This window comes from Anthonomus grandis, chromosome 4 (genome assembly GCF_022605725.1).
Source record: "Anthonomus grandis grandis chromosome 4, icAntGran1.3, whole genome shotgun sequence".
NCBI classification, from domain to species: Eukaryota; Metazoa; Arthropoda; class Insecta; order Coleoptera; family Curculionidae; genus Anthonomus; species Anthonomus grandis.
The window spans coordinates 29,792,516-29,819,240 of NC_065549.1; the positions used below are offsets into that span (position 1 = coordinate 29,792,516).

At 32.9% G+C, this 26,725-nt stretch overlaps 1 protein-coding gene across 3 annotated transcripts in view; it reads left to right on the top strand.

The window, feature by feature from the left end:
• The window catches only part of LOC126735428 (uncharacterized), a 68,035-nt gene extending 41,524 nt beyond the window's left edge, over window positions 1-26,511 (top strand). For 2 of the 3 annotated variants that reach the window (XM_050439411.1, XM_050439410.1), the window contains exons 4-16: window positions 12,502-12,749; window positions 12,805-12,965; window positions 13,099-13,237; window positions 13,294-13,429; window positions 13,727-13,868; window positions 13,948-14,208; window positions 15,557-15,700; window positions 17,697-17,913; window positions 18,074-18,204; window positions 18,287-18,524; window positions 18,596-18,877; window positions 18,975-19,110; window positions 26,299-26,511. In XM_050439411.1, the coding sequence (XP_050295368.1) occupies window positions 12,502-12,749; window positions 12,805-12,965; window positions 13,099-13,237; window positions 13,294-13,429; window positions 13,727-13,868; window positions 13,948-14,208; window positions 15,557-15,700; window positions 17,697-17,913; window positions 18,074-18,204; window positions 18,287-18,524; window positions 18,596-18,877; window positions 18,975-19,110; window positions 26,299-26,463 (2,400 nt within the window). In that variant the 3' untranslated portion in view covers window positions 26,464-26,511. The remainder of the gene's footprint in view (window positions 1-12,501; window positions 12,750-12,804; window positions 12,966-13,098; window positions 13,238-13,293; window positions 13,430-13,726; window positions 13,869-13,947; window positions 14,209-15,556; window positions 15,701-17,696; window positions 17,914-18,073; window positions 18,205-18,286; window positions 18,525-18,595; window positions 18,878-18,974; window positions 19,111-26,298) is intronic. The other variant, XM_050439412.1, reaches the window with a different exon arrangement.
• The last annotated feature ends 214 nt before the right edge of the window (window positions 26,512-26,725 follow it).

Below are 26,725 nucleotides of genomic sequence, written 5' to 3' on the forward strand. Positions count from 1 at the left end.
AATGAAACAAACCTTACTGAGTATGAAATGTAATAAAACGAAATTTGGGATGCAAACCTACATTGCACTTAAATTGCACTTTTTTATGGCAAAAACTACATTTAATTTGATTGTCATGATATTCGATCAGATGGTCTCTTCCATCGCAACGCGATAATTCTCTGTCATCCATCCTAGGACGTAGAGGCTCTCTCTTATTTTTTTTTTTTTAAGTTTTCAAAATTCCTTTAGCAATAGTTCTTCGAAATGCATACTGGTCTAATTTTCCACCATAATGACGGTGGAGGTGCCAGGCGTTTTGAATTGCCATATCCAACCCATGACAAATCAATGGAAAATACCATTTTTCCCCCTTATACTTACACGATAAAGACTAATATTTTGATCAGCGCTATCTACTCCTCCCATGTTTTGGTTGTAAATCTTTATTAGTTTTGGTTGAGGAACATTTATTTTTTTCTTTTCTTTTTGAGAAAATCGAGAAACACTGCTTGAAGGCAATACAGACTCACAATTTGAAACTATAGTAACAGTGTTGTTCTCATTCCAGCAGCAAACTATAATATTTTCGGTTTTCTCTAAAGCATATTCAAACGTACCTCTGTGTTCTTTTTTTTAGATCTTTGCTAGATTTTATTATAGGAACTGCTATTCGATTTTTTCTTAGAGTACCAGTTGCTCTAATACACCTGTCTCTTAAAGTTAAAAGCAAATCCCAAGAGGTAAAAAAATTATCAAAAAACAGATGAAACGGCAAACGACCTTTTTCCGACGTAATTTTATCAACCAAAGTTAGAACAACGTTCGTCCCTAAACGTAAATCTTCATACCGTTCATTAAGTGGAGTCGTTGAGCCTTGATAGGGTTCAAACCATTCGATATAACCTCTGCTGTCTGTTCCCAACCAAAACCTGTAGCCCCATCGTATTGGTTTGCCTCTTATAAACTGTTTTGACCCATGTCGTCCAAAATACGGTATCATCGATTCGTCGATACTATGGTTTGAGTGGGGCAAACTCCCAAATTTTTTTTATTTAGATGTGCTAGGAAGGGTTTTATCTTTGAGAATTTGTTTCCCATATCCAAATCTAGGTTGTTACTACAATGTAAATTTTGCATGATAAAATCGAATCGGTTCCTTGAAATAGCTTCAGATACGATTTTATGATCTCCATCAGAGCTATTTTGCCAATATAGAGTTCTTCTGAATACAGTACAATATCCACTATAAGTCAGAACTCCAAAGAGGCATTTCATTTCGTCTGCTGATATATCACCAGTTCTATTATGTTGTTCCGCATAGATATTTGAGGAGCGATCAAGCAAAACCAGATAAATCCAATTTATAACATTCCGAGATATTTGCAAAAAACGTGCCAATAGCGTGTCCGTGAACTTCAAAATCAAAATAAATTATGGTGTACGTGAAAGGTTTAATATTATAGATCTCGTAGACCATATTTTGGACCTTATTAATTATCATAAGAATAATTGCTAATTAAAAAATGGATTAATCTGTTTTTACTTGAGTTAAATATATATCAGATATTTTATAATGTAAAAGTGCTTGTTTTATTGTGGGTATGTAGTTATTCACATTTATTAAGCTAAATATAATGTATTTATTAATTTATTTATTTAAAAAAAAATCATTTTTTTTTATTACAAAAATGAAAGAATAATAAAAAATAGGGTTTTTAAATTTACTTATCTTCATAATGATATAAAAGTTAACACGTTTATTTTTTATTTTCTAAACACCACAAAAAAAAAGGAAATTTTAAATATGCATTCCTTCGTCATCCTCGAGGCAATCACAAGCTTCGCTTTCATCTTGTTTTGGTATTTCTCTTTCGATAGCATCAGCGACTGGTTCAAGCAATATATTTTTGTACCACACTAGACTTTCATCATTTTCCCAGGTTGGTCCAAACTGTTAAGTCATTAGGTGAGCTAGGGATTTTTTCTTTTTTTCAGGTAGAGATCGCGATAAACGAATTTCTTTCAATACACTTGGAACTTCATGTTTTGCCTTCAGAATCTGATGGGGCGTTTCATCTAAAAATGCAATTTTAAAATTCTTATGGCATTGTACCTTTACAGTATTTTTTCCTTGTTTGTTTTGAGATTTCAGGATTAAAATTCGCTTGTAGTCGGAAATACCTGTGATCTTCTTTAGAGAATGTTGCAAATCTTTAATGTCGTACAGAAACCATTCAACGCCAAGTTGTTTCACTGTTCCAAATTGAGAATAAATTTCTAAATATTTGTCTTTGCTTATTATTGTTATGCTTTCTTCGTAAACGTTTTTCAACACGACCGAAAATCCTATCCGCAGGGAGAAAACTATGACCTCGAACTGGGAATGTAAAATGGATTTCTTTTAGAGCAGCCGCGGACTTATTTTGGAGCCAAAAATAAAAAGCATGTACGACATACGAGTTCTTGTTCTGTCCCCCGCAGCAATCACAAAATAATCTCACTACTTCAATATCTGCCAGTTCCAGTGAATCAAGATAATTTAGTAGAGCTGAACCTATTTGAATTGAGCCACGCCCAGCTTCTACCTCAGTCCAGGTGTAGAATGTCGGACTTTTTGAATCCATTTTGACGCAACAAAATACATAAAAACTCACTTGGTGGGAATAGAAAGCATCCGAAATTGGGGTGCGGGGCAATGGTTGTACTTGCTGCATATAAAAGCAGAAAGTTATTGAATTTGCAGGATCCTCCTTTGCAACTTTGTAGAAGGCATCTGCCCTTTTTCTATGTATTCGACGTTCGATCATAAGATCAGATTTTTTCTTAGGATCTTTTTCCTTTCCTATATTGTCCTTAAGACGCATGCATAGAGCACAACAATCTGCCGCAGATGATGAAAATCCAATATTAAACTCTCCACAAAAAATTCTAGAAAACATTGATAAACTTGATTTATATTGTTCACTTTGCTTCGAATTATAAATTTGGTGTAATTTTGCAATACTCAAGTTAGCTGGCAAGTATATCCTCACAGATTTTTTCCTATTATAATGACTTTCGGTACCTCTTAATTCTCCAATAAACTCTCTTATTTTATTTTTTTTATATTCCGTTTTTCTAGACACATGATCGCCACCACGAGTTTCCTTTGGCACGTCTCCTTCATTAATAGTTTTTGCCACTGTATTGATTCGATTTTTTGTTATTCCTAAACTTCTAGTAAAAAATTTTTGACATACTCTTATGGATTTTTTTTTGACTTGTTTGAAGATGATAAGTAATATTCAGAAGGCGATTTTTTGGATTATCCTTATTCGACCGCTGTCTTTCTTTTGGACAAATACACAGCATATGACATAATAATATCTTTTTTAATAACTTTGATATCACGCAAGGCCATAGTATTACACTTATAACTGGTAGTATTATGATTACATGGTGTCGTAAATGTTAATAGTTCAGGATCCTTATCTGCATATTTTTTCTCTCTATGCAATCTTCGTTTCTTCGCGACTTTTGATATTTTAACGCGGCTGCCAGTATTGCCCAATTTTAAAAAAAAATAATTTTAGAAGCAAAACGAACAACTTAACAAATTTATTTACCTTCTTTGACAGATATATCAAATTCACCATCATGCTCTTCCATCTTTTACCACTAATCGCCAGAAATAAGAATCGTAATGTAACGTAAGCAGAGATATGTTTTTGAAGGTGGTAGACAATGGTACAGTGAGACCATCTTGTCGAACTTGCATTGTCTTATTTATTTAATGTAACACGGCGTTTCGGTTGGTAAGTATCTCCAACCGTTATCAAGTGTAAACTCACAGCAAACTACTATTCTATAGGCTTATATACTAGATGTGTGCAGCGATGTGGAAAGGAAAGTGATCCGTGAAAAGAGTTGGGGGGAGGACACGCCTCTCTCTAGTTCCTACACTATCCTGAGAGTAGAGGCTTCCAGAAATCTACGAACTTCAGTGTATAGAAAACCAACACACACGGGCCAGTATCTTCACTATGAGTCCAACCATCCTGCAACCACCAAAGTAGGCATCATAAGATCCCTCTATAATAGAGCTCGAACCATCTGTAGAAGCGACGAGGATCTCAAGACTGAAGTGGATACCATCTACAAAGACCTACAACAGAATGGATATCCAAAGAAGCTAATAAGTAGGACCATCTAAAGGACGCGTCCAAATCAAATCAGAGACAAGGCCACTACGACAACCAGACTTCTGCCCATACCTTACATTAGGGGTACATCGGAACAAATCCGACGCATTGCCAGCAAGTACAATATTAGAACTACCTTTAGATCTAGCACCACTATCAGAAGCGTGGTATCAAAGACCAAACCAGATGGCCTGTTGGATACCAAAAATTGCGTCTACCGGATCCCATGTGAGTGCGGTGACTCATACATAGGTGAAACGAAGCGCCCCCTAGAAGTCAGAGCGAAGGAACATCGCAGCTGGAACCAAAGAGGAGAGGTTTCCAAATCCGGAATAGCAGAGCACGCGTGGCATAATGGACACAATATCCATTGGACAGAAGTCAAGATTCTGCACAAGGAACAGCACTGGCGGAAGAGGAAGTTCGTAGAGGCAGTTTTCATTTCACAGAATCAAGGGATCTTCAGCCAGCCAAGCGTCGATGTACCCAACATCTGGAAGCCTCTACTCTCAGGACAGTGTAGGATCTAGAGAGAGGCGTGTCCTCCCCCCAACTCTTTTCACGGATGACTGTTCTTTCCACATCGCTGCACACATTTAGTATATAAGCCTATAGAATAGTAGTTTGCTGTCAGTTTACACTTGATAACGGTTGGAGATACTTACCAACCGAAAAAAAATGGAAAAAATAACATACAACGTCCGGTTTACAGTATTATAATAAGTAACTAAAACATGTGCTCAATTATTTCATTTAACCACCCTCACCGTCTTCCCCTCCACATTGTTTTCATATAACACATACTGACCTGCGCAACTAAAACTTTTTGAAAGATTAACGTCAGAACCTGCAGCCGGATTTATCGGTTTTTGCATGAAACCTGAATAGCAATTTTATTTTATGGATTTATCTGGTTTTGATTGGCAGAATCACAATCGCATCCGGAGAGGGAATTTCGTCATCAATATTCTCAACCTCTTCCAATAATTCATTTAAAGTTAATTTTTTTCCAGTACCTAAAAAGTAGCCTATATTCCCACTGGCCTTTTAAAAGGACGGTACTTATTACACCATAACCTAGCTTTTGTTTGCAACCAAAAACTATTCTCAAATATCAAATATTATAAAATGAACTGTTTTACACTGATATTTATACAAAACTATAAAAAATATAAAATAAATATAAAGTATTTCTTACCAGATGTTGTCCATTATCGACTAAAAAAAAATAGCGAAAAAGACTTGCCTCCGTTACCAAGTAAACAACAATAAATGTTTAAGCAAATGTCAAAATTAACTGGTGCATTCATAAACAAAACAGTGTTAGTAGCGCTATCTCTGTAAGAATGGTCTAACTTCGCGAAAAAAAAAACGATATTCCAGCGTCCATTTAAAAGGCCAGTGGAAGTATCTGGGTCTTTCTCAATTCTGCGTCAATCGGAATAGTTCCTCTGCGAAACGTATTCATGGATGTTTCTCAGCCAGGTCTGCAGATCAAGTCTGCTTTCCTCTCACTCTTCTACGTCCTTCCACTTTTCCCATCATTATCAGTTGTAGGATTCTGTATTGCCCTCCTCTGAAGCCATGTTTAAGATTTTCCAACACTTAACTGTATTTAGTAGGATATGTGTTGCATCGGCCCTATTTAGAACCATTTTGTTAGTCTGCATAGCTGTCCAGGATATTCTCCGCATTTGCCGGTATAACCACATCTCGAATGCCGATTGCTCGAATATCTGCTACAGTTAATCGGTTAGATTGTTGTCCAATTGTTCAAATCGCCATTGTTCAAATCTCTGCCTCGTACAGCAAAACTGACCATATGCCGGATTTTACCATTTTAGGTTCAGGTTATTATTGCAGAATAGTAGTTTTATTTTTTGGAATTTTGTTCGGACTATCCCTACACCGGTACATATCCAAGGTACTTAAACTGGGTTACTCTGTGCTTACTTATGAAAATGCTTCGTTTTCGTGACTAAGAAATAAATATGAATAAACATTTACATATCTTAATAATAATTTGCTTCACGAAGCATTTTATTTTCATGATATGCGGAATTAAAATACGTATTTACCGTCGGAATCTTTTGGTTTACTTTTTATTCCTCTAATTAGTTTTTTTCAACTTAAAGTCAAGGATTAATTTGTTTTAAAAAAAAGTACACCGGCAATTTTCTTTTGAAGAGAGCTTTCCAACAAGATGCCATACATACAAAAGGAATCATGAAATTTCAAAAAATAACGTTTCCCCCATTCGGAGGGGTTGAAAAAACATCTCTAATATATTTTTAAAAGTACAAAAAGTAGACGTGTATTTCTCTGAAATATTTTTTTCAAGAACAGCAAATTTATTCCTGTTATTTCCCCACCCTGGATATTTTATATAACACTTTTCTGGCAGACTATGCATATCAACTTCTCATATTTTTAAGATCGAATAGAAAAATATAAATCAATTAAAATAAACTTTTAAGCTACAAAATGCGTAAAATCATTATGACGATATTATTTGAGAAGACCTTTCATTCATAACTTATGACTTATTCTGTAGATTTTAACCTGTATTGTCTTGCATTTGTCAACTTAAATAATGTCTGGATAAAATTTAGTTTTTATTTTAAAAACATGACCACTACACCATCAATTTTGTCCGTTTTATTGTAAATAAGGAGATAATACTAAATCTACGATATCTTTTTTAAAGTAATAAGTTACGCATACTAAAGATCTCGATTAATAAAATATAATCAAATCTATTTTCTTATTGCAATTTCCATATTTTTCAGAGAATTTTAATGAAGGTCTTTTAGATGCCACCATATTCTGGTTGTAAAAATGTATAAACATTATATACATTTACAAGTATATCAGTTTTTTTTAATATTTGATATGCTGATTTTGCTTTGATCTCTCGATGAACGTATTTGCAATTTTATTTAGAATGCTATAAAATAGTTAATATTATTTCTTTTTGAAAGTTCTGGACTTAAATAATAAAATACAAACAAATGTTTATAGAATTTTTTTTTTCAAACTTATCAGCTATCAGTAAAATTTAAGCTTTGAGTAAAGTAATTTGTGAGTTTTAGGTTTTTTTAATAATACGCAAAAACTTTTTATTATAACATTTTAAAATTCTACAAGCTTTAAACATTAATCATTATTATATTTCCAGGGTAAAAATAAAAACAAAATAATTCACAACATTTCTTTGCAAAGAAATCTTTAAAGGGAAAAAGTATTTCCAATAGCATCATTATATTCAAATAATTTGAAATTCAGATTTAGCGTTCTCTCAAAGCAAACGATTCACATAAAAATAATTGGTTTACTAAGAATAATTACAATTACTTTATAGAAAAAATGGTTTCGTATTGTTTTTGAGATCACAGTTATGTATTGAATATTACTTTTGCCACTTTTTAATAATTATTCAATTTTCTATTACTCGAAGTTATATTATTTAGATTACTATAGCCAACTGCTACTTATAATAAAAAGTACACAGAACCAAATTTATATGAAATTATAAAATATAATCTATTGGACAAAAACGATACATAGAAATACGTATTGCGAAATGAAATTATTATTGACAAAAATAACAGAATAGATTTTTTGTATTTTGCAAAACTATTGAACTTTTAAAAAGTGTGCATTTTAATAATAACTTTTTTTGCGACCTCTAGACCACTAATTTGTCAACTATTTCCTGTAATTTGATTTTTTTTTAACTACAGGTGATTAAACCGTGCAACCCTGAACTCTATTTAAATAATTGTGATCTTGGTTTATTAACGCTTTGTTCTTGAAGAAATAACTCTCAATCCAACATACTATACCATATACAGAATAACTCTCCAGGAACCGCATCCATCGATTGTGGGAAAACTATAATTAGGAAAAATCTAATAATTTGACGATATACGAAAGTCGATGGGGCCAACTCCGTTAAAATATGTTTTGCTGATTACATCGCTCTGATTAGCAGTGACATTTAAGAACTAAATACTATGATAGCCCACCTAATCAAGCATCTAACAAGATCGGGTTGAAAATAAACTTCAGCCAAACAAAACTGATAAGTAACAACACAGGAAACATTACCGTAGACAATAAAATATTAGAAAAATTGGAAGAATGTATGCAGCGTGTCTATTTAGTACTACCTTCCTCCATTGTGGCTGTATTTTTGACGCAAATAAAATTCAATTTTTATTTTTAATTCACAGGAGATGACAAAAGCTACATTTTAAAATTATTTTGACATATGCAGGGTGGTCACAAAAGGCGTGGAAGAAGTATTTTATGTTTCTTTAAATGGAATATTCTATATAATATTTAATTTTCTAATTCCGTGTCAAAATTCAAGTCAAGTTGCTTTTCAATTAGAGCTGAAAATCGACTTTTTTAGTTTTTTAACTTTAAGGGGCTATAGATCCATCTTCTTCTTCTTCTTCTTCTTCTCTAGCCTGTATCTATCTACTTCTGAATGTAGGCTTCTTCCAGTGCTTTCCATGTTTGTCTATCTAGGGCAGTTTGGAGCCAGTTTCTCCCTGCTATTCGTTGGATGTCGTCCCGCCACCGCGTTGGTGGTCTTCCCGCATTTCTTCTTGTAGCTCTTGGGCGCCATTGCATGATTTTGTTAGTCCATCTAGATGGGTCTTGCCTTGCAACGTGACCCGACCATCTCCATTTTAGTTACTCTTCTCATAACATCCGTTACCTTTGTCCTTCTTCGAATCTCATCGTTTCTAATGTGGTCTCGTAAGCTAGTTCCCAGCATGGCGCGCTCCATGGCTCTCTGGGTTGTTCTGAGTCTTTCTGCGCTCCTCTTTGTCAGTGTCATCGTCTGTAATACATAAATACATAAATACATAAATACATACATAAATAATCCATACGTTGTAACGGGTAATATGCAAGCCTCGTAGACTTTCCGCTTAAGATTAATTGGGATGCTTTCGGATTTTAAAATGTATCCTAGTCTTCCGAATGCTGCCCAGCTAAGTCTTGTTCTCCGGGATATTTCGGCTGTTTGGTTTTGTTTTCCCAGTCTGACAGCGTGGCCCAGGTATATGTTTTCCTCGACGTTTTCGAGAGCGTGGCCTTCTATAGCTATTACTGTTCGTTGGTCATTATTTTGGTTTTGTTTAGATTAATCTTGAGTCCGATTTGTTTTGATGTTTCTTGCAGTTCTTCCAACATATCTTTTAGCTCGTTGATGTCATCACTAATGACATCAATATCATCAGCAAATCGAAGGTGACTTAGTCGAGCTCCATCTACGTTGATACCTTTATTTCCCCATGGCAGCTTTTTAAACGAGCTTTCCAGTGCCATCGTGAAGAGCTTAGGGGATATGGTATATCCTTGGCGGATCCCCTTTTCTATCTTGATCTTATTTGTTGATGCTTCTTCGTTGATGGTCAGTTGTAGTGTTGCGTTGTCGTAGATGTGTTTTATAAGTTTGGAGTATTTTGTGTCAATTCTTGCCTCGTCCATTGCGTTCAGGACAGCCCAGGTCTCGACAGAATCGAACGCCTTCTCGTAATCGACGCTATGTGCAGAGTTATGTTATACTCGAAGCATTTCTCTATTAGAGTACAGACGGTTTGTAGATGGTTATTTGTACTAAATTCCTTCCTAAATCCTGCTTGCTCGACTGGTTGATAGAAGTCAAGTTTATGTGCCGGTTGGTCAAAACTTTTGTGAGAAGCTTGTACAAGTGTGAAAGAAGATTGATCGGTCGATAGTTTGCAATATTGGTGTTGTCCCCTTTTTTCAAGATTAAAACAACCTTGGCATTTTGCCAAGATTCCGGTATTTTCTCTTCGCTAATACATTTGTTTAAAAGGAGACAAAGGGCATGCTCAAGCGCTGCTCCTCCCATTTTTAGCATCTCAGCGGTAACGCGATCTTCTCCAGGTGCTTTCCTATTTTTCATTTGTTTCAGGGCCTTTCTTAGTTCGCTTCTGTTTACTTCTGGTATATCTTCGGATCCAACGTTCCGAATTTCTTGCCAGGCGATGTTTGGTTTAGGCAGGGTTGATGTATACAAGTCCTTGTAGAAGTCTTGAATGACATTTATTACACCTTGTCTATCTGTAACCGTTTTCCCATTTTTATTTTTTATTTTAAAAAGTGTTTTCCTTCCTCCAGACATATTTGACCTGAGTACTTTCATGTTTGAGTTTTTTTCAATAGCTCTTTCTATTAGCTGATTATTATGAGATCTTAGGTCTTTTCCTATAGATCCATAACTATTCGTTATAGAATAAAATGATTTTTCATGACATATACTTTTAGCTACGGCAACCATAAAATTTTTTGACATTTTAAGGAAAAAAAACAAAAGTGACATGATAATTTTTTTATTTTATTAAACACATCTTAAATGCTTAAGATAGGAATATAAAAATCATTTTATCCTATGACAAGTAGTTATGGCCCTGTAGCCTCTTAAAGTTAAAAAACCAAATTTCAACTGCCTTTAATTCAAAAACTACTTGATTAAAGTATGACGTGCATGACACTCTTTTACTGAACACCCTATATAAGTCAAAACAATTTTAAAATGTAGCTCATTTCATCCCCCATACACAAAAAAATATTTTCAAAAATATAGCCACAATTGAGGAAGGAAGTTCTAAATGGAAACGCGGTATATCTCGGACCTGTTCTAAAGATTGGTAAAGAAAGTCAAACTACAAAAATCATTTAGCAAACTTAAACACGTATTCAAAAACTTTGACATCTCCAGAAGCCTTAAACGCAAAGTCTATGACACATGTACACTTCCAGTGACTACGGACTGAAAAGTATGGCCTTGACTGAATGGTAGGTATAAGTTTGAGACATGAAGTTACAAAGGAAAATTGGTGGATATACGAGAATGAAAGAATATATAGGAACACAAGTGGCAAGGGGTTGGACATTTAGCTCGACATAACAAAAGTAAAAGAACATCTAAACTAATTAATTGGCGCCACAGACAAACCGAGAGGAACCTCGAGAGACCATAAAGATGGTGATTCGAAGACATTAGGGACGAACGGGATTCGGTTGGCAAGTAGCTAAAAACAAGAGAGTATGGAAACATATTGAAGAGGCCTATATTTAGTAAAATAAAGAGTAAAAGAAAGGAAGAAGAAGAAGAAAACCTACGAAATATCATTTGAATATCTCAATAAATAAATAGTTATATAGTTGTAGTAACAATTTGACATCTCCTTTATCAGAAAACGAAACATTTGCCGACATACATTTACAGAGAAAACTGTTCTTATTCTTAAAGGAAAGTCAATAAAACTCAATTCAAAGTCAGACCCGCAAACATTTAGTGGTTGTTTTAGTGTCTGTTATTTTATTTAAATGCGGTCTGATGCTGTGAGACTTTGATTTTGGGTTTTATTTTCTCCTTCGTAATCTGTCATATTTCTTCATGCAGCATCATCCCCCGATGAATGATGTAAATATCCTTATTTACTAGTAGCCTGTACATAAGTGGAGATATATTTAAATCAGCTACTTGTATCACTTTCATAGCCGAAAAATAGACAATTTTAAAATTACATCAAGACCATAAAGAAATATTTATAGATTTGAATTAAATAGATATTAGTATCAACTTAAATGTCAGAAAATTAAAATTGCTCTCACAAAGTCCCCTTAATTTGTATTAATTAGATTTATAGACAGATAATACTGATACTGATAATCTTATAAAGATATCTTATAACGATACCTATGTCTGCGAAGGTAAATATAGCCGCTCCATTGGCGTACGCTCTTGCAAAATGCCTCCAAAAGTAAAAGTAAATTTAAATAATAAATGCCTAATTTCGACAAAAAACTTTATTGTGTTATACTAAATTAGGTATAATGTATTATTGTATCATAGCATAAATAATTGCGGGTGTAATGGTTGATTTGTTAACTTTGCAAAGAAAGTTCTCCCGTCCCATAAATTTCTTTGCGAGACTCAGAAATCATTATCCGACAATACGATATTGACATCTGAAATTAAATATTGGTAATGGTTATTTTACTTATGGTGATATAAAGTAACTTTGATCTACTTTGTGCCATATAGGTACCATGGTTAGCCCAAAGCCATTACTTACAAATGACATCTTTATTCCTGATGTATTATATTTAGTGCTGGGTATGGCCTAACTTATCTCCCTTTTCGTAAGCAGGTCATTTAGTTTCCAATAATGCTACTGTTTGAATATTTTCCTTGTAACTAAGTTTTACATGTTATTTTATTTAAGGTTAAATCTGTTAATATCTAAAGATATAATATTTAATTCGTAATTGTCGTAATTTGTAGAGTCACCCCGGTTTTTCTCAACAAATCCCACAAGGATCCCACCCTATCCAGGCTCAATATAGAACTGCCTACTATCCGGATGCTAATGGCCTTAGAACTCCCGAAATGCAAAGAAGCGATACTAAAGTATTGGTTCATAGTGGAGAACCACTAGCTGCCACTGCCTCTTCACAACCGGTATACCAGTCCTCTGAAAAGCACGAAGTGCCTAATCCTGAGGAACAAACTTTAAGTCCAAAGAATACCCGGTAAAACTTAATTTTATTTAACCGTTTTATGATACTAGTAGTTTTTTTGTTTTAGCAAAGTCAGCCAAACATATCACGCACTTAAGGATATTATATCAGGAAAATTTCGTGGGAAAGATAATGAGAAAAATGATAATACTGATTTAAATAATGCCTCAATAAAACCAAAGAATGTACCAATCGATGCAGATCCTACGAAAATAAATTCGGCACAAGGTAAACATTCTTATTCTGGTAAAATTTGTTAAATACAAATTTTGCTTATTTCTTCAATTTTATCAATTGATTTAATATTGAAAACAGTAATATTATTAGTAATAAGTAAATCGAAATTGTTTCATATTTATAGTTTATCCACCGTATAATCCAGAAGCACATCATTATAATCACCAACAAATGCCACAACACGCAGTTCAACAGGCTCATCAATTTTATACTCAGCAATTAAGAAATCAGCAGCATCAGTATTCCCAATTGGTTCAACAGAGGTAATTTTAATTGGTTTGTTAAGTTAAATAATGCATTTTCTCAAAAATCCTTGCAGGGCGATGGATAATAGTTCACAATATAGACAAAATCAACCTCAATTATATGGAAATACGTTCTCACGAAATCCACCCAATTCACCTCAACAGTTTCTTCCTACTAATAAAGATAGTGGAATACATCCTGAATTAGAGGTATAACAAATTAAAAAATTAATTAAACTTACAACTTAAATTCTTTCTTTTGATATCAGAGATATATATAGAATGAGAAGTATATAGGAAATAATGAATGAAACTAATTAACGAAAAATGTACGTTACACATTTTGGGTTTAAACTAGTTTAAATCAGTTTAAACCTACTTTTATTTTTGTTTCAATAGATGAGATAGTATCATTCAAAATTATCGAAATAGTGACGCATTTTTTAATTAAATAGGCAACTTTGCATAACTACTAAAATAATAATTTAATTAATAATATATTTTAAGATTATGAATAATGAACAGGGCGTTCCAAAAAGGCGAAGTGCACAACAAATTGAGAGAGATAACTTAAAGCAAAAAAGTTTGGAAGCTAGGCGAACTTTATCACATCCGCATTTACTCCTTGATTCAGAAGAAAATCAGCTAGGTAAACAAAAAAATATATATTTTAAGCAGTCGATAGCTTTAAAAATTAATTGCAATTCCTAATTTTGTATAATTTTTAGAAAACAATTCGATACAGCAACCAGTAAACGTTAGGAGAGGATCTTTAGGCAATATTCTAGAAGCAAACAAGATATTACCTAATCCAGGATTAGGGTATCCCGATGGAAAGGAAAGTGACGATGGTGGTTTTCTTTCGAAAAAATCACACACAGGACCATATTTTAGTCAACAAAAGGTGCAACAGGAAGGTCATTCGCATGCAGTTGCATCGAAGATCGAAACTGCAATATCAGAACCAAAAAGGCGAACCGAAAATGAAGGTAAACCATTTTTTTATAAATAATGTTCAAAAATCAATTAGGATTTTGAAACCGATAATATATTTATGTAAGTACCATTATTTAAAGAGAGAACTTAAAACAAAAGTCTATTTCGTAGAACATGTTTAGTATATAAAGGAAAATCATATAGATTAATTTTAAAATATTAATATATATGATTTTTTAGCAATTGACGTTTTTGTAAAAAGTTTTTTGAATATCTGGAAAAAATATGTTTATACTCAGCAATTAACAATACCGAAGATATTAATATAAGTTTACCGAGAATTGATAGAGCATACGTGGCACATATAAAAACATTTTGAAGGGCTATGGTTTTACCTCGCACGAAAAGAAGTACGTTGCAACGCGTTTAATTTAAGCTTGTGTTGACCATGTTTATGTTAATAATCAAAATTGACAGTTTTTTAAATATATACAAAGATATAACATTAATTTTTTTTTTGAATCCCCAAAGTCACTTTAATGAAAATTAAAGTGAATTTATCATTTAATGACAAACAAATCTGTAAAGCCAGAGGGTATATATTCCAAAGTATTAAACTTAAAAAGTTGAAATAAACAAAATAATAATCCATAATTTCAAAAATATTTGAATAGAATCTGCTATATAATCCCGTAAATCATAAGACGCCACCTCTTTAGCTTTAGTTACGACATTGCTACATACGTAAGTGATATTCCACAGATCTACTGTATGAAGAACCACAAACAAAACCGTATTCTCACCTGTTTTCTATTCAGGTTTTCTATCGGGCTTAACACTAAGTAAAGGGTAATGTTTTTAGGTAGGACGAATCGTAAATGAATCTGCAAATTATTTTCCTCTCAATGTTTTTGACAATTTACTAAATAATTTTAAAAGTATACTTTTGAAACATATTTTTAAGATAATATGAATCAATAAGTACTACAAACAAACTGAATAAATATTGTATGATGATGATGATTGATTATGCTATTTTATTGGAAAATCAGTACCTCTAATATAAAGTATACAAATATATTTTACATATATGTATGTACATATAATATAGTATATTTGGATGAATTTCTGCTGTTTTTAGTAAATTTCATGTCAGTCACCAATGTTTCGATTTATACTAAAGCTTTTTCAGAACAAGCTATTTATGTTTTATAATCTGGGTCAATCACTCGAGTACTATTTTTACTTACTTATGCCAAACTTTCTAATTTTCTTTGTTAAAACTCTTACAAATGTTGACTTTATTTCCTTTAACATCAAATTTTATACCTTCGTCAATTTATAAATAATTCTACAATAAATATTAATATTAATACTCTATTAATATTAATAATATTTTAGGTGAGAGAGAAAGAGCATCGTCCAATATTGATTCGGGACGAGGAAGTGCGGCATATAGTAGTGGAAGAAGACCACCTCTGGATGACATTACTGATGATAATGCACCAACCGTTTCTAGAGGGTATGAAGATTGCAATGAACAAGGTAAGTATCTGCTTGAGTTTCTAGTTTTTTAAACTACAAGAAAAATAAAATTTAATATGAGCTAGCTAATGTAGAAAGGCGTCAATATAAAACTTATTATATCTACTATTGTATATATTTTGTCTACCTAATACAATATATAATTAATTGGCTTAAAAGCAACATTTGACCCTCAAAATCTCAAAAATTGAGAGTTTTTTAGACTTTGTTGCAGTTTACATTTTTGATCGGGGGGTCATAAGACTATAATTTTTAGCAAATTTTAGGGTATTATAAAATCTCATGTTATGTGTGCATTTTTAGTAGACATAATTTATTAAATACTATCAATAGTAAACTTGAATTTAAAAATTTTTAATAAGAAAATTATTATTATGCCCTAGTTAATTAACACAAAGGTGTATAATGTATAATATATTTCAACTTCTGGCTAGTCCTTAAATATTATAATATTGTTAACATTTGTAACGAACCTATAAACATTTTATTCGATTTATTCGAAAATATATTTGTTACAAAAGATTAAACCATCTTCACTTAGCTGGTGTAAATGTCATCTTTTGTTTGGGAATTGAAGATTACGCATTGCCCAAAATTAGGCAAAAACCGCTTCCTCTCGTCGATAAGCGGCCGCCTCCGGTCGTCTGATGATCGGTATTTACTGATTTTATTTTTTACACAATAACAGAAATAATATTGGCATGCCTCATTTTGCTGTGTGACTGCACGCTGCACTGTTAAATTTTAAAACGCTATTATTTTTTTCTCAACCTATTATGACTGATTTTACTCCTTCCGAAAGAGTTCAAATTATAAAATAATTTTTGGCAGTACAATGTAGGGATTTGTTATTAATTGCATTTTTGAAAATAGGCCAATTCTTTGTAAAAAAACAATTTTAAAGGTGGTTTCGAGACATTCGTTTGTCTTCAAGATTGTCATAATTGTCACACTTAAGTAGAAGAATCTTTTTTCGAAAAGGTTCAGGAGCAAGAGCGACTAGAAGCAATACTTTGTAGTGCCTTAAAAGTGGATTCAACACCATCACGTAGAAGTGTTGAAGAGGAACTCTGTATGGACCATAAAACTGGTGAAATGCATGAATTAGTATACGCACGGCTTTCGTATACAATATTAAATAATATAATAACTTATGTGAGGATATTTTCGACTTCTCTGCAGAACAAATCAGGTTCCATGCCGATAATTTCATCTAATCTCTTAGTTCATGCCTGATCTCTTCTTTCAGCTGCAATATTTTCCTGTTGAAGGATTTAGTTTTTCTTGCAAATTGTGTTCTTGAAAAAAAGATTTAAACCTCAAGATCGCGGCGACCAATAATTGATTGTCGCCGTTTAATAAAACGAAAAATGTTCTATGTTCATGTCTTCCAATTGATTCTACAACATATAACCATTGTCATAAACCGCGATAACAGCGTTCTCTATCTAAAAATTAACTAAGAATTTGTATAGATGTAACTACAAATCTTTTGTAAAAAGAACGAATTGATGTTTTTGGATTTTTGGCCACACTTTCGCAAACAATAGCAATATTATGTTAAGGACGACGTCTACGAGTATGCCGAGAGGTGTCGAGGCTATAGAGCTATAGAGCCAGTTTGCTTAATTTTTTAAATTAAATTCCGAATTATTCTCTCAGGTCGGCCGTTTTCGTAATAGGTTTAAATACTTTTAACACGCTGTTTGGTCGTAAATTGTTAAATAGCCGTTTTTTATATTTTAATGCTCGAAAATTCAGGTTCAAATCCAATAACCTGAGTTTATATTGTGAAAACTTAATTTAAATTATCATTTGAAATAGTATTGTTCTTGTTAGTTTTAGTTATATGTGAGCAATTTTGTTACTTCTCAAAGCAGTATTCTCAAAATATTTAAGAAATTATAATTTTTAAAAACAACATAAAAATGTTTTTGATTATTACTGTCTTATTTTAATTAATTTTTATCGCTGGTAAATAATTTTTATATTTTAGAAAACGATTCGGAGTGGGTTGACATTGTCGAGAAGGAGCTCAGGCATATTTTAGAACCAAAATTGTTAGAACTGTCACTTCAAGGGAACAGTCATGGTATAAATAGGTCTATTGTCAGTGGCGGAAGCATATCGTCTATCACACCACCCCTTCCGCCTCTTTCAGGGGATAACTTATCACCTTCCTTAACACCAAAGAATTCGGATAGTATCAAGGGGTAAGATACTTGAAGAAAATATCCAAATAAATTTGAATGAAATCAATGGTTTACCTAATTATTGGATACCTATATAAGTTTAAATGTTTTTATTAATTCTTAACTAAGTAATTCTAAGTTAAGTAACTAGTTAAAAGTATTCAAACTATACTATTTTTAGACTGCCGCCAAGGCGAGGTGGATACTATGATAAAGAAAGAATGCATTCTAAAGATTTATATGACGACAGAAGGAAGAGCAGCAAATATATGGGAAAAGTAGATTATAACACTGCCCTCAGAGGAAAACAAAGTAAATTTTAACTTACTTTTGTAGTTTATTTTGACTCAACGTTACGGCAACGTAGGAAAATCTATTTTTGATTTAATGTTAGTTTTTAGATTAGAAAGCACCGATATAACATCAACAACCACCAGATCACTGGATCTGGAGTCAATTTTGGATGGTCAAAGTGACTCAGACACTAATTTAAGTGCAGCTGATACCAAAGCAATTAGGAGGCAACTGGAAGGGTTAGAAAATATGTATTCCGAAGTACTGAAATTCTTAGGGGTAAACAAAAGAGTTGGTAATCGTTATCAACCTTCAGATCCTAGGTTTCATAAAAAAAGGTACAATTTCTTATGCAGTTGTGCACTAATCAGAAAAAAGTAGTAGTAAAGTCGTTAATCATTTTTTATAGACATGGAAGTATGTCCTCCTTACCATCTTCATCGGTAAGTTCGGTGAGACGAGATAGGCGGTATCCTAGAGGAGTTCCTGAAGATCGACGAAGAGGTCGAGAAATACCAAGAAATACAAACCGTAGATTTCAAAGACTGGAGGCTCATGTAGTAACCCTAGCCAGAAGTGTTGCTCATTTGTCTAGCGAAATGAGAACTCAACATCTGGTGGTACAGGAAATAGAATCTGTCAGGCAAGAAGTTGCTGCACTACGGGCACAAACTAATATGTTAAATGTTAGGTACGTCAATTTATTTCTTAATATTGAAGTTGATTTACGTTTTATTAGTTTTAAATTATACAGCATGCCGTACAGCACATGAACTTCTCCATTACAGGTCTCAAACCTTAAGAACAATAACCAACGTGGAACTACCAACTTTAGCTAATCCAACAAGAGTAAAAAAACTTACAAAGTTCTTTGGAGATGAACCACCTCTCTTGAGACTATTTTTAAGGAAGTTAGGATACGAGGTAATTAAAAATTAATTACAAATTAGCCTATTATTATTAGTCCGCTCTTTGGCTAGAGTATATTTTTAAAATGCAGCCAGACCAAAAACCCATAGGCCCATTAGCGAACACGACGTGATGGACTCATTCATTTCTTTTCTTATAGTGGTGTAAAATAATTTTTTATAGTGAAGGCCCATTACCAAAACATGATAGTCATATTAAATGATGGCTAAAAACTATTGTGTTACTATTTCCAAGCAATTGCCTTGGGGATTGCAGGTTCATTACGGAAATCGTGGTGGAATCATAATAATCGGCGGGTATCACTTTGTCACTCTTGCTGGGTTTACTAGAATATGATATATGTACAAAATATGTATGCAATTTATTTCCCTTGAATATTTCTGAGATACACATACACTGTAAGCCTCTTCGGTCATAATATATATCAATATCATAATGACGTAATCATGTTATTACTTTAGTTTCTCATTTTTATTAAATTTGTGCGAAACTTTACGCCCTCGCTATATATTATCTTATTGCAAAACTGTTTATACAGGGTGTCCGCTAATTAATGGTACATGGAAAAACCACAGACTCCGGATGTAAAAAAAATATTACGATTTAACTATATTTACCTATATCCAAAAGTTGATATTAACTGAGATACAGGGTGTTAAACTTAAAACTTTTTTTTTGTTTTTCCCCAATAACTTTAACAAAGGGTAACTTTTTTTCACAAAAATTTGTAGTTAGGGCTTTTTTAGGACGAGAAATTCATTTTTTTAACAAATTGAGTGTACAATGTAGGGGGCGCTGTCTGCGACATCTTTTTCTCTTTCATAAGGTCATAACTTTTTTGTGCTTAACTGTATTTAAGTTTTTATTGAAAATAATACTTTTTTCATATTTTTTACGTAAAAAAGGTATACTAAGTTTAAGTCGCTCAGAGTTACCGTTTTGGAGATATTTTTATTTAAATTATTTAGTGTACCATGCACTCGACCCCGGCTGAATAATTAATATAATCGGGAAATAATTCACTTTTTTAAAGTAAGCTATGAGAAAGCAAACGAACTTTAGAGACGCAGTTATTAGGAAACCGCCATGTTGTTGTTGTTTGTTGATTAGTTTAAAGTTGTCAGAAAATATTTAATTAGTGTTTTCTGTGATTTGGCATCCAGTTTACTGTTTTGTTGAATTTTTAAATTTTTCGTAAGTTGAGAAACAATGCCGAGGCACAATCTTTTTTCAAATGCCGAAATGAGGGATATGTTGTGTGTATATGCGCAGGCAAATTTTAATGGACGCGAAGCCTATAGACGATAATCAGAACTCTATCCAAATCGAAGACAACCTGATTTCAAGATCTTCAAAAATTTTTACGATCGATTAGGAGAAACAGGTACATTTCGTCCTAAACGGAATTCCGCAGGGCGCCCGAAGGTTATAACTCCAGAACAAGAAGAAGAAATTCTGGTCCGCGTGGCTGAAAATCCGGAAATAAGTGCAAGACATGCTGCTGCGGCAACTGGAGTAGGCAAGTCATCCATTTGTAAAATATTTCACGAAGAGGGTCTTTATCCGTATCATTTGACTCCTGTGCAAAATTTATTAGAAAATGATTTTGCGCCCAGGATAGAATTTGCCCGTTTTTGTCGTGCCCAAATAAATGCCGACCCCATGTTTCTGAATAAGATACTATTTACTGATGAAGCAACGTTTACACGTAGAGGCATTTTCAATTTTAGAAATAAATACACATGGGTATTATCCACATTCAGTACACGAACGTCATTTCCAACATGAATTAAAAATTAATGTATGGTGTGGTATAATCGATAATCATTTATTGGGCCTTTTCGAACTACCGCGCAATTTAAACGGGGAACTCTACCTTGAGTTCCTAGAAACACATTTACCAGATTTTCTCGATGATATTCTGCTGGACATAAGGCAACATATGTATTTCATGCAAGACGGAGCACCAGTACACTTCTCTAGAGCTGTCAGAGAGTACCTGAACAACCGTTTTCCTAATCGCTGGATAGGTCGTGGGAGCCAGAGGCCATGACCGGCGCGAAGTCCCGTTTTTTACCCGCTGGATTTTTGTGTATGGGGCTATATGAAGTCGCTCGTTTACAAAGAAATAGTGAATTCCAGAGAAGAACTATGGCAGAGAATTTTATATGCTGCACAAAAGCTACGAAACGAACAATTATTTTTAAAAATTAGGAGATCTTTTAGCAAAAGAACTGGTAAATGTATTGAAGTGAATGGTAGACATTTTAAACAGTTTTTGTCAAAAGCAGATCTATTTTTTTACTAAATCTCGTCACAGTTTCAAAATGGAAAAGTTATCAGTCGCATAGTTAAGTTTGTTTTCGTTAATGTTATTTTCTTTCAATAGATTTTCTAGTGTCATAGTTATTTTAAATAAAGTTAATTAAATGATAATCCAATTTTTGTCTGCATTATTCTCAATGACTTATACTAAAATATTATTTATGATGTAAAAAATGATTGGTAAAGAGTAACAAGACATTATTGCTTGCTTGAGCTGCTGTACTAAATAATTTGAAGGCAGATATCTCGAAAACGGCGACTCTGAGCGAAAAGTAGTAGTAAGTAGTAGTATAACCGAAAGTAGTATACCTTTTTTACGTAAAAAATATGAAAAAAGTATTATTTTCAATAAAAACTTAAATACAGTTAACCACAAAAAAGTTATGACCTTATGAAAGAGAAAAAGATGTCGCAGACAGCGCCCCCTACATTGTACACTCAATTAGTTAAAAAAATGAATTTCTCGACCTAAAAAACCCCTAACTACAAATTTTTGTGAAAAAAAGTTAACTTTTGTTAAAGTTTAACACCCTGTATCTCAGTTAATATCAACTTTTGGATATAGGTAAATATAGTTAAATCGTAATATTTTTACATCAGGAGTCTGTGGTTTTTCCATGGACCATTAATTAGCGGACACCCTATATACAGAGTGTTCCGTTGATCATGTTAAAAACTTCTAGGGCAGATAGAAAACGTCAAAAGAAAAACAAAAGTTCATATAAACATGGGTCCGGAAAAGCTTCCTCAGGGAGCTAGAGCTCTTTGAAAATAACCTTAAAAAATGAGTTTTTTTTAATAGCTCCGGAACTACTTTAGCTACCGCAACCAATTTTGGGAGGTAAATTATTCTTAGTATGTTTATTCTTTTGAACCTACTAAATAAAAAAAAATATTTACCAGGGGCTTCAGAATCAGAGGGGTATTTGGTAAATTTAGGTCCATTTCTTTAAGACTTTAATTTCTGCCCGTTTGGGCATTAGATTATGATGTTCCTATGCTTTTTACATAAAAAAGGTGCTCCTAGTAAAAGTCAGCGCTGAGGCGCTGGATTGGCCGCGGAAGCCCTGTCACCTGGCCAGCCCGCTCACCAGATTTGACACCCTTAGATTTTTTTCTTTGGGGGCATATGAAAAGTCTCGTATATGAAACTCCAGTCGAGTTAGAAAAAGACCTGGTGGCCAGAACTTCCGCAGCTGCTGAAGTAATCCAAACCACGTCTGATATTTTTAACCACGTCAACCTTAATATGGTGCGTAGATACAATAAATGTATCGATCGTGGCGGCCGGCATTTTGAGCAATTAATATTTTAAGTTTATTTTTGTAATACTAATAATAAAATTTGTTTACGTTTCTAAAATTGGTAATTTGTTGGTTTTTTATTACACTTAAAATCATTTAAACATTTTATGCCTCAAGGTATTAAAGTGACAGTTAATTAATTTGAGTACCAATTTAATAAAGTGGCTACCTTAACTTTTTTTAAACATTTATTTTTTATTTACGCCAGATTTTTTTTAAATTGTTTATTAATAATAATAGGTAATTCATTTTTGTATCTCATAACTTGCTTTTCGTCAATTTTCACAAAAACGGTGATATTTACCATTTACCGACTTTTACTAAGAGCACCTTTTTTATGTAAAAAGCATAGGAACATCATAATCTAATGCCCAAACGGGCAGAAATTAAAGTCTTAAAGAAATGGGCCTAAATTTACCAAATACCCCCCTGATTCTGAAGCCCCTGGTAAATATTTTTTTTATTTAGTAGGTTCAAAAGAATAAACATACTAAGAATAATTTACCTCCCAAAATTGGTTGCAGTAGCTAAAGTAGTTCTGGAGCTATTAAAAAAAAAACTCGTTTTTAAAGGTTATTTTCAAAGAGCTCTAGCTTCCTGAGGATTGAGGAAGCTTTTCCGGACCCATGTTTATATGAACTTTTGTTTTTCTTTTGACGTTTTCTATCTACCCTAGAAGTTTGTAACATGATTAACGGAACACCCTGTATATATATTAATAGCTTTGATTTATTTTGTGCTTCCTTTTGTGCATATTTTAATATTATAGTAAATTCAAAATATACATATTTCCACATAAGGCCCATCACTATAAGTTCAACCCCTTCTTCAAATGAGGAGAGGTTTGTTGTAATATATTTGAAAGGGCATTAAATTTTCCTAGACTATTTTCCACGCATCGAGTCACCTCCATACAAAAGTAAAGCAAACAATATTTTTAATAAGATAAAATTTTATATAACCTGTAACTCAAAATTGGAAAAATCGAAACCCCAATTTAAAAAACATTTAATGTCCTTTGTGAAGATGTATCACAACACACTTCTTCTTATGTAAAAAATAAGGGTGAATGCTGTCCCCACTAAGGGGTTGAGGTTAGTGATAAAATTCATGTGTAAACATGTCCCCCTGACAACAAGTATACGGTTTCGAGGATTTCTTAAAATGTTCACAGAGCCAGAAACCTTGCTGGTCTGTTTTTAATAGACTACCCTGTATATACTCTAATCTACCGACTCTTGACAGGTCTTAGCCATATTTTAGCGAGTTACTTGGTTGCCTTACGATATCTTAAACGTTACGTCATCGTATGGTTGCGCTCGAATGACGTCATGTCTAACAGCTGTCAGAATCTAAATATCAGCTATACTTTTCATCGGTAATGAATTCGTTTTGAAGACTGACCTAAACCATGAAAATACCCATTTGTCTAAGTGTTCAAAACGTTTTGAGTCTAATACATTTTTCTGATTTATCTGATTTTAAAAATGTATCCGATCTCATACGTTTTTAAAATCAGATCTAGATAGTAACAAAATACAAATTAATTTCGCCCTGAAAAGGTTTATAAAGGGCAGACATTTGTCCAAGAGGAAATAGAATAAACAAAAAGTTACTGGCGTAAACATAACCTCACTCATATTTTTTCCACAGAAATAAACACAAACTAATCAAAAATCAATTTAAAAAAATATCCGCGCAACCTCACCTTTACGTTCTTCACTGTATTTTTTGCAAATCTCTTCGCTCTTTTGACAATTTATTCTTTTTTGCATTTTTATTTGGTCTGGATATCTTAACTGTCTCATATACAATAATATTAAATAAATTAAAACTAATACTAAGAAATATAATGCTTCTTAACTCTAAAAAAATATCAAAAAATTTATATCTATATTTATTGTTTGTATATCTTCCCTTTGACTTTGACATATTGAGTGATACCGCTAACAAACGCCTTATACGGTGACACAAGACCTTAAAGAGGAACGGTCACAATTTGATTGACAGGGGGTTATGCGGGCACGGTTGCCAAGTTGACTGCAATTAAGGCAGAACTGCGGTATTTTCTCTGGTTTAAAAAATAAGGTTTTTTTATTCTTAACCGCATTAAGCATTTAATTGGTAGATCTATAAAATATATGACATTAACACGAGTCTGAATATATAGCTATTAACGTTTTTATGTTCGCATAATTTTAATAGAATTATTAAATGCTTTTAAATTTCTCTTGTAGGTAGGTATACCTACCCTTTATACATATATTATATATAGGATGTATAATATATGTATAAAGTGGTTAAAGTATATAACTTTATCAATATCAATATACCTAAGGATGTATGCTAAATGGTATGGCCATTAAAAAGAGTCCATCAAGATTTATACATTCAGTTATTGAATATAAAATGATTAAAATTTTATATAGTAAACACTCACAACAAGAACAGCGTTATTATAGTGATCGCATAATATACAGAATGTAATATACGAAGCTTTTATTTACAATAATATTACGTCTAAATCGAAAAGTTCTTTTCTTAGTGGATGGCTATTTAATAAGTTGATTTTGCTTTGTAAATTTTTGGTTGGTGCTATAAAGGTTATACCTCCATCAACTCCGATTTTAGATAGTAAGATTTTTTTATGAGCATTACATAACATTTTCTTAGTGATTCATTTTTACCTGTTGCTTCACCTCCGCCAAAACCGATCCCAAATTCTGGATGAAATAAAACTATTCTTTTGGATTAATTTTAATTAATAAATGAGAGCAATATAATTAAGTATCGTGTAAAGAGGAAAAAAAATGGTAAATTAAAGGTGTTTCACAAATTATCTGATCTGAAATTTTTGAAGCATACCTACGCTATGCAGTGACAGCACATAAGGCGATGCGTTAAAAAAAGTCTATATATTGCTAACCTTTTTGCATCTTTAACATGCTAATAAAGTCCAAACGATTTGAGAGAGAAAAAAACGTTGCGTGGTTTTTTTCTCTCTTGGTTGCATTTGTCTGTCTTTAACTTTTTAAAAGCTGTCCAGTAATATAAAATTAAAATCCTGTTCCTTTTCAAAATTTGTGGTTTTTGGTAAGAAATATTTCTTACAAAAATGTTGACAAAATATAAAATAGTGGATAACTTAAAAAAAAATTGAACGTAAAATTGCAGACCATTTGTCTCTATCTGAAATCGTTTAGATTTTGCTTGAAGAGACGAAACGAGGCATAAATACTAAGAGTAGGTTAGTTCATAGTCACTGGCCAACAAAATAAAACAAAACCTCAAAGGCCAAAAGGTACTTAAACCAAACAGAAATGTAACACGATCGGTCGCTCTTTTTCTGAAGAATCGGCAATGTTGCGCTCCTTGCCAGCTTAATTATATTTTGTGACCGTGGCTGCTTAAGGTCTTGTATACAGTGACGTCATGACTTGATCGCTCGAATCAGATGTCTTAAAGACGCTTATAGCCGCTTACTCGTTAAAATATGGCTTTTGTTTGGAAGAATATACTTAATGTTTACGGTATATTTTGTATTGAATTTTAGAAATATGCGAATATTTTTGAAAATGAAAAGATTGGCATGGTCGAGCTTCCCTACCTAAGTGAAGAAAGATTACAAAAAATGGGAATCCCCCTAGGACCTAGACTTAGAATAATGCAAGAGGCCCAAATTTCTGTGAACACTGAAAATACTTTATGTATTATATAATAGCAATAGTTTTTGTAGCTATATAGTAATATATTATGATTTTGTAGTAAAAAAGCATTTTGTTATTTCCTTTGAACATTGAACTCACTAGAATAAACACTGGATGTTTTGGATTGAGCGCAACATCTACTCATCTACACAGGGGGCAGAGGGGATATTTTGTTGATAAACATGCTTAGTATTCCATGTTACCAGTGATTATGCAATTTTATCAGAAGAAAATAAAGTGATATAATAAATTATTGTAATTAGTAGAAATTGA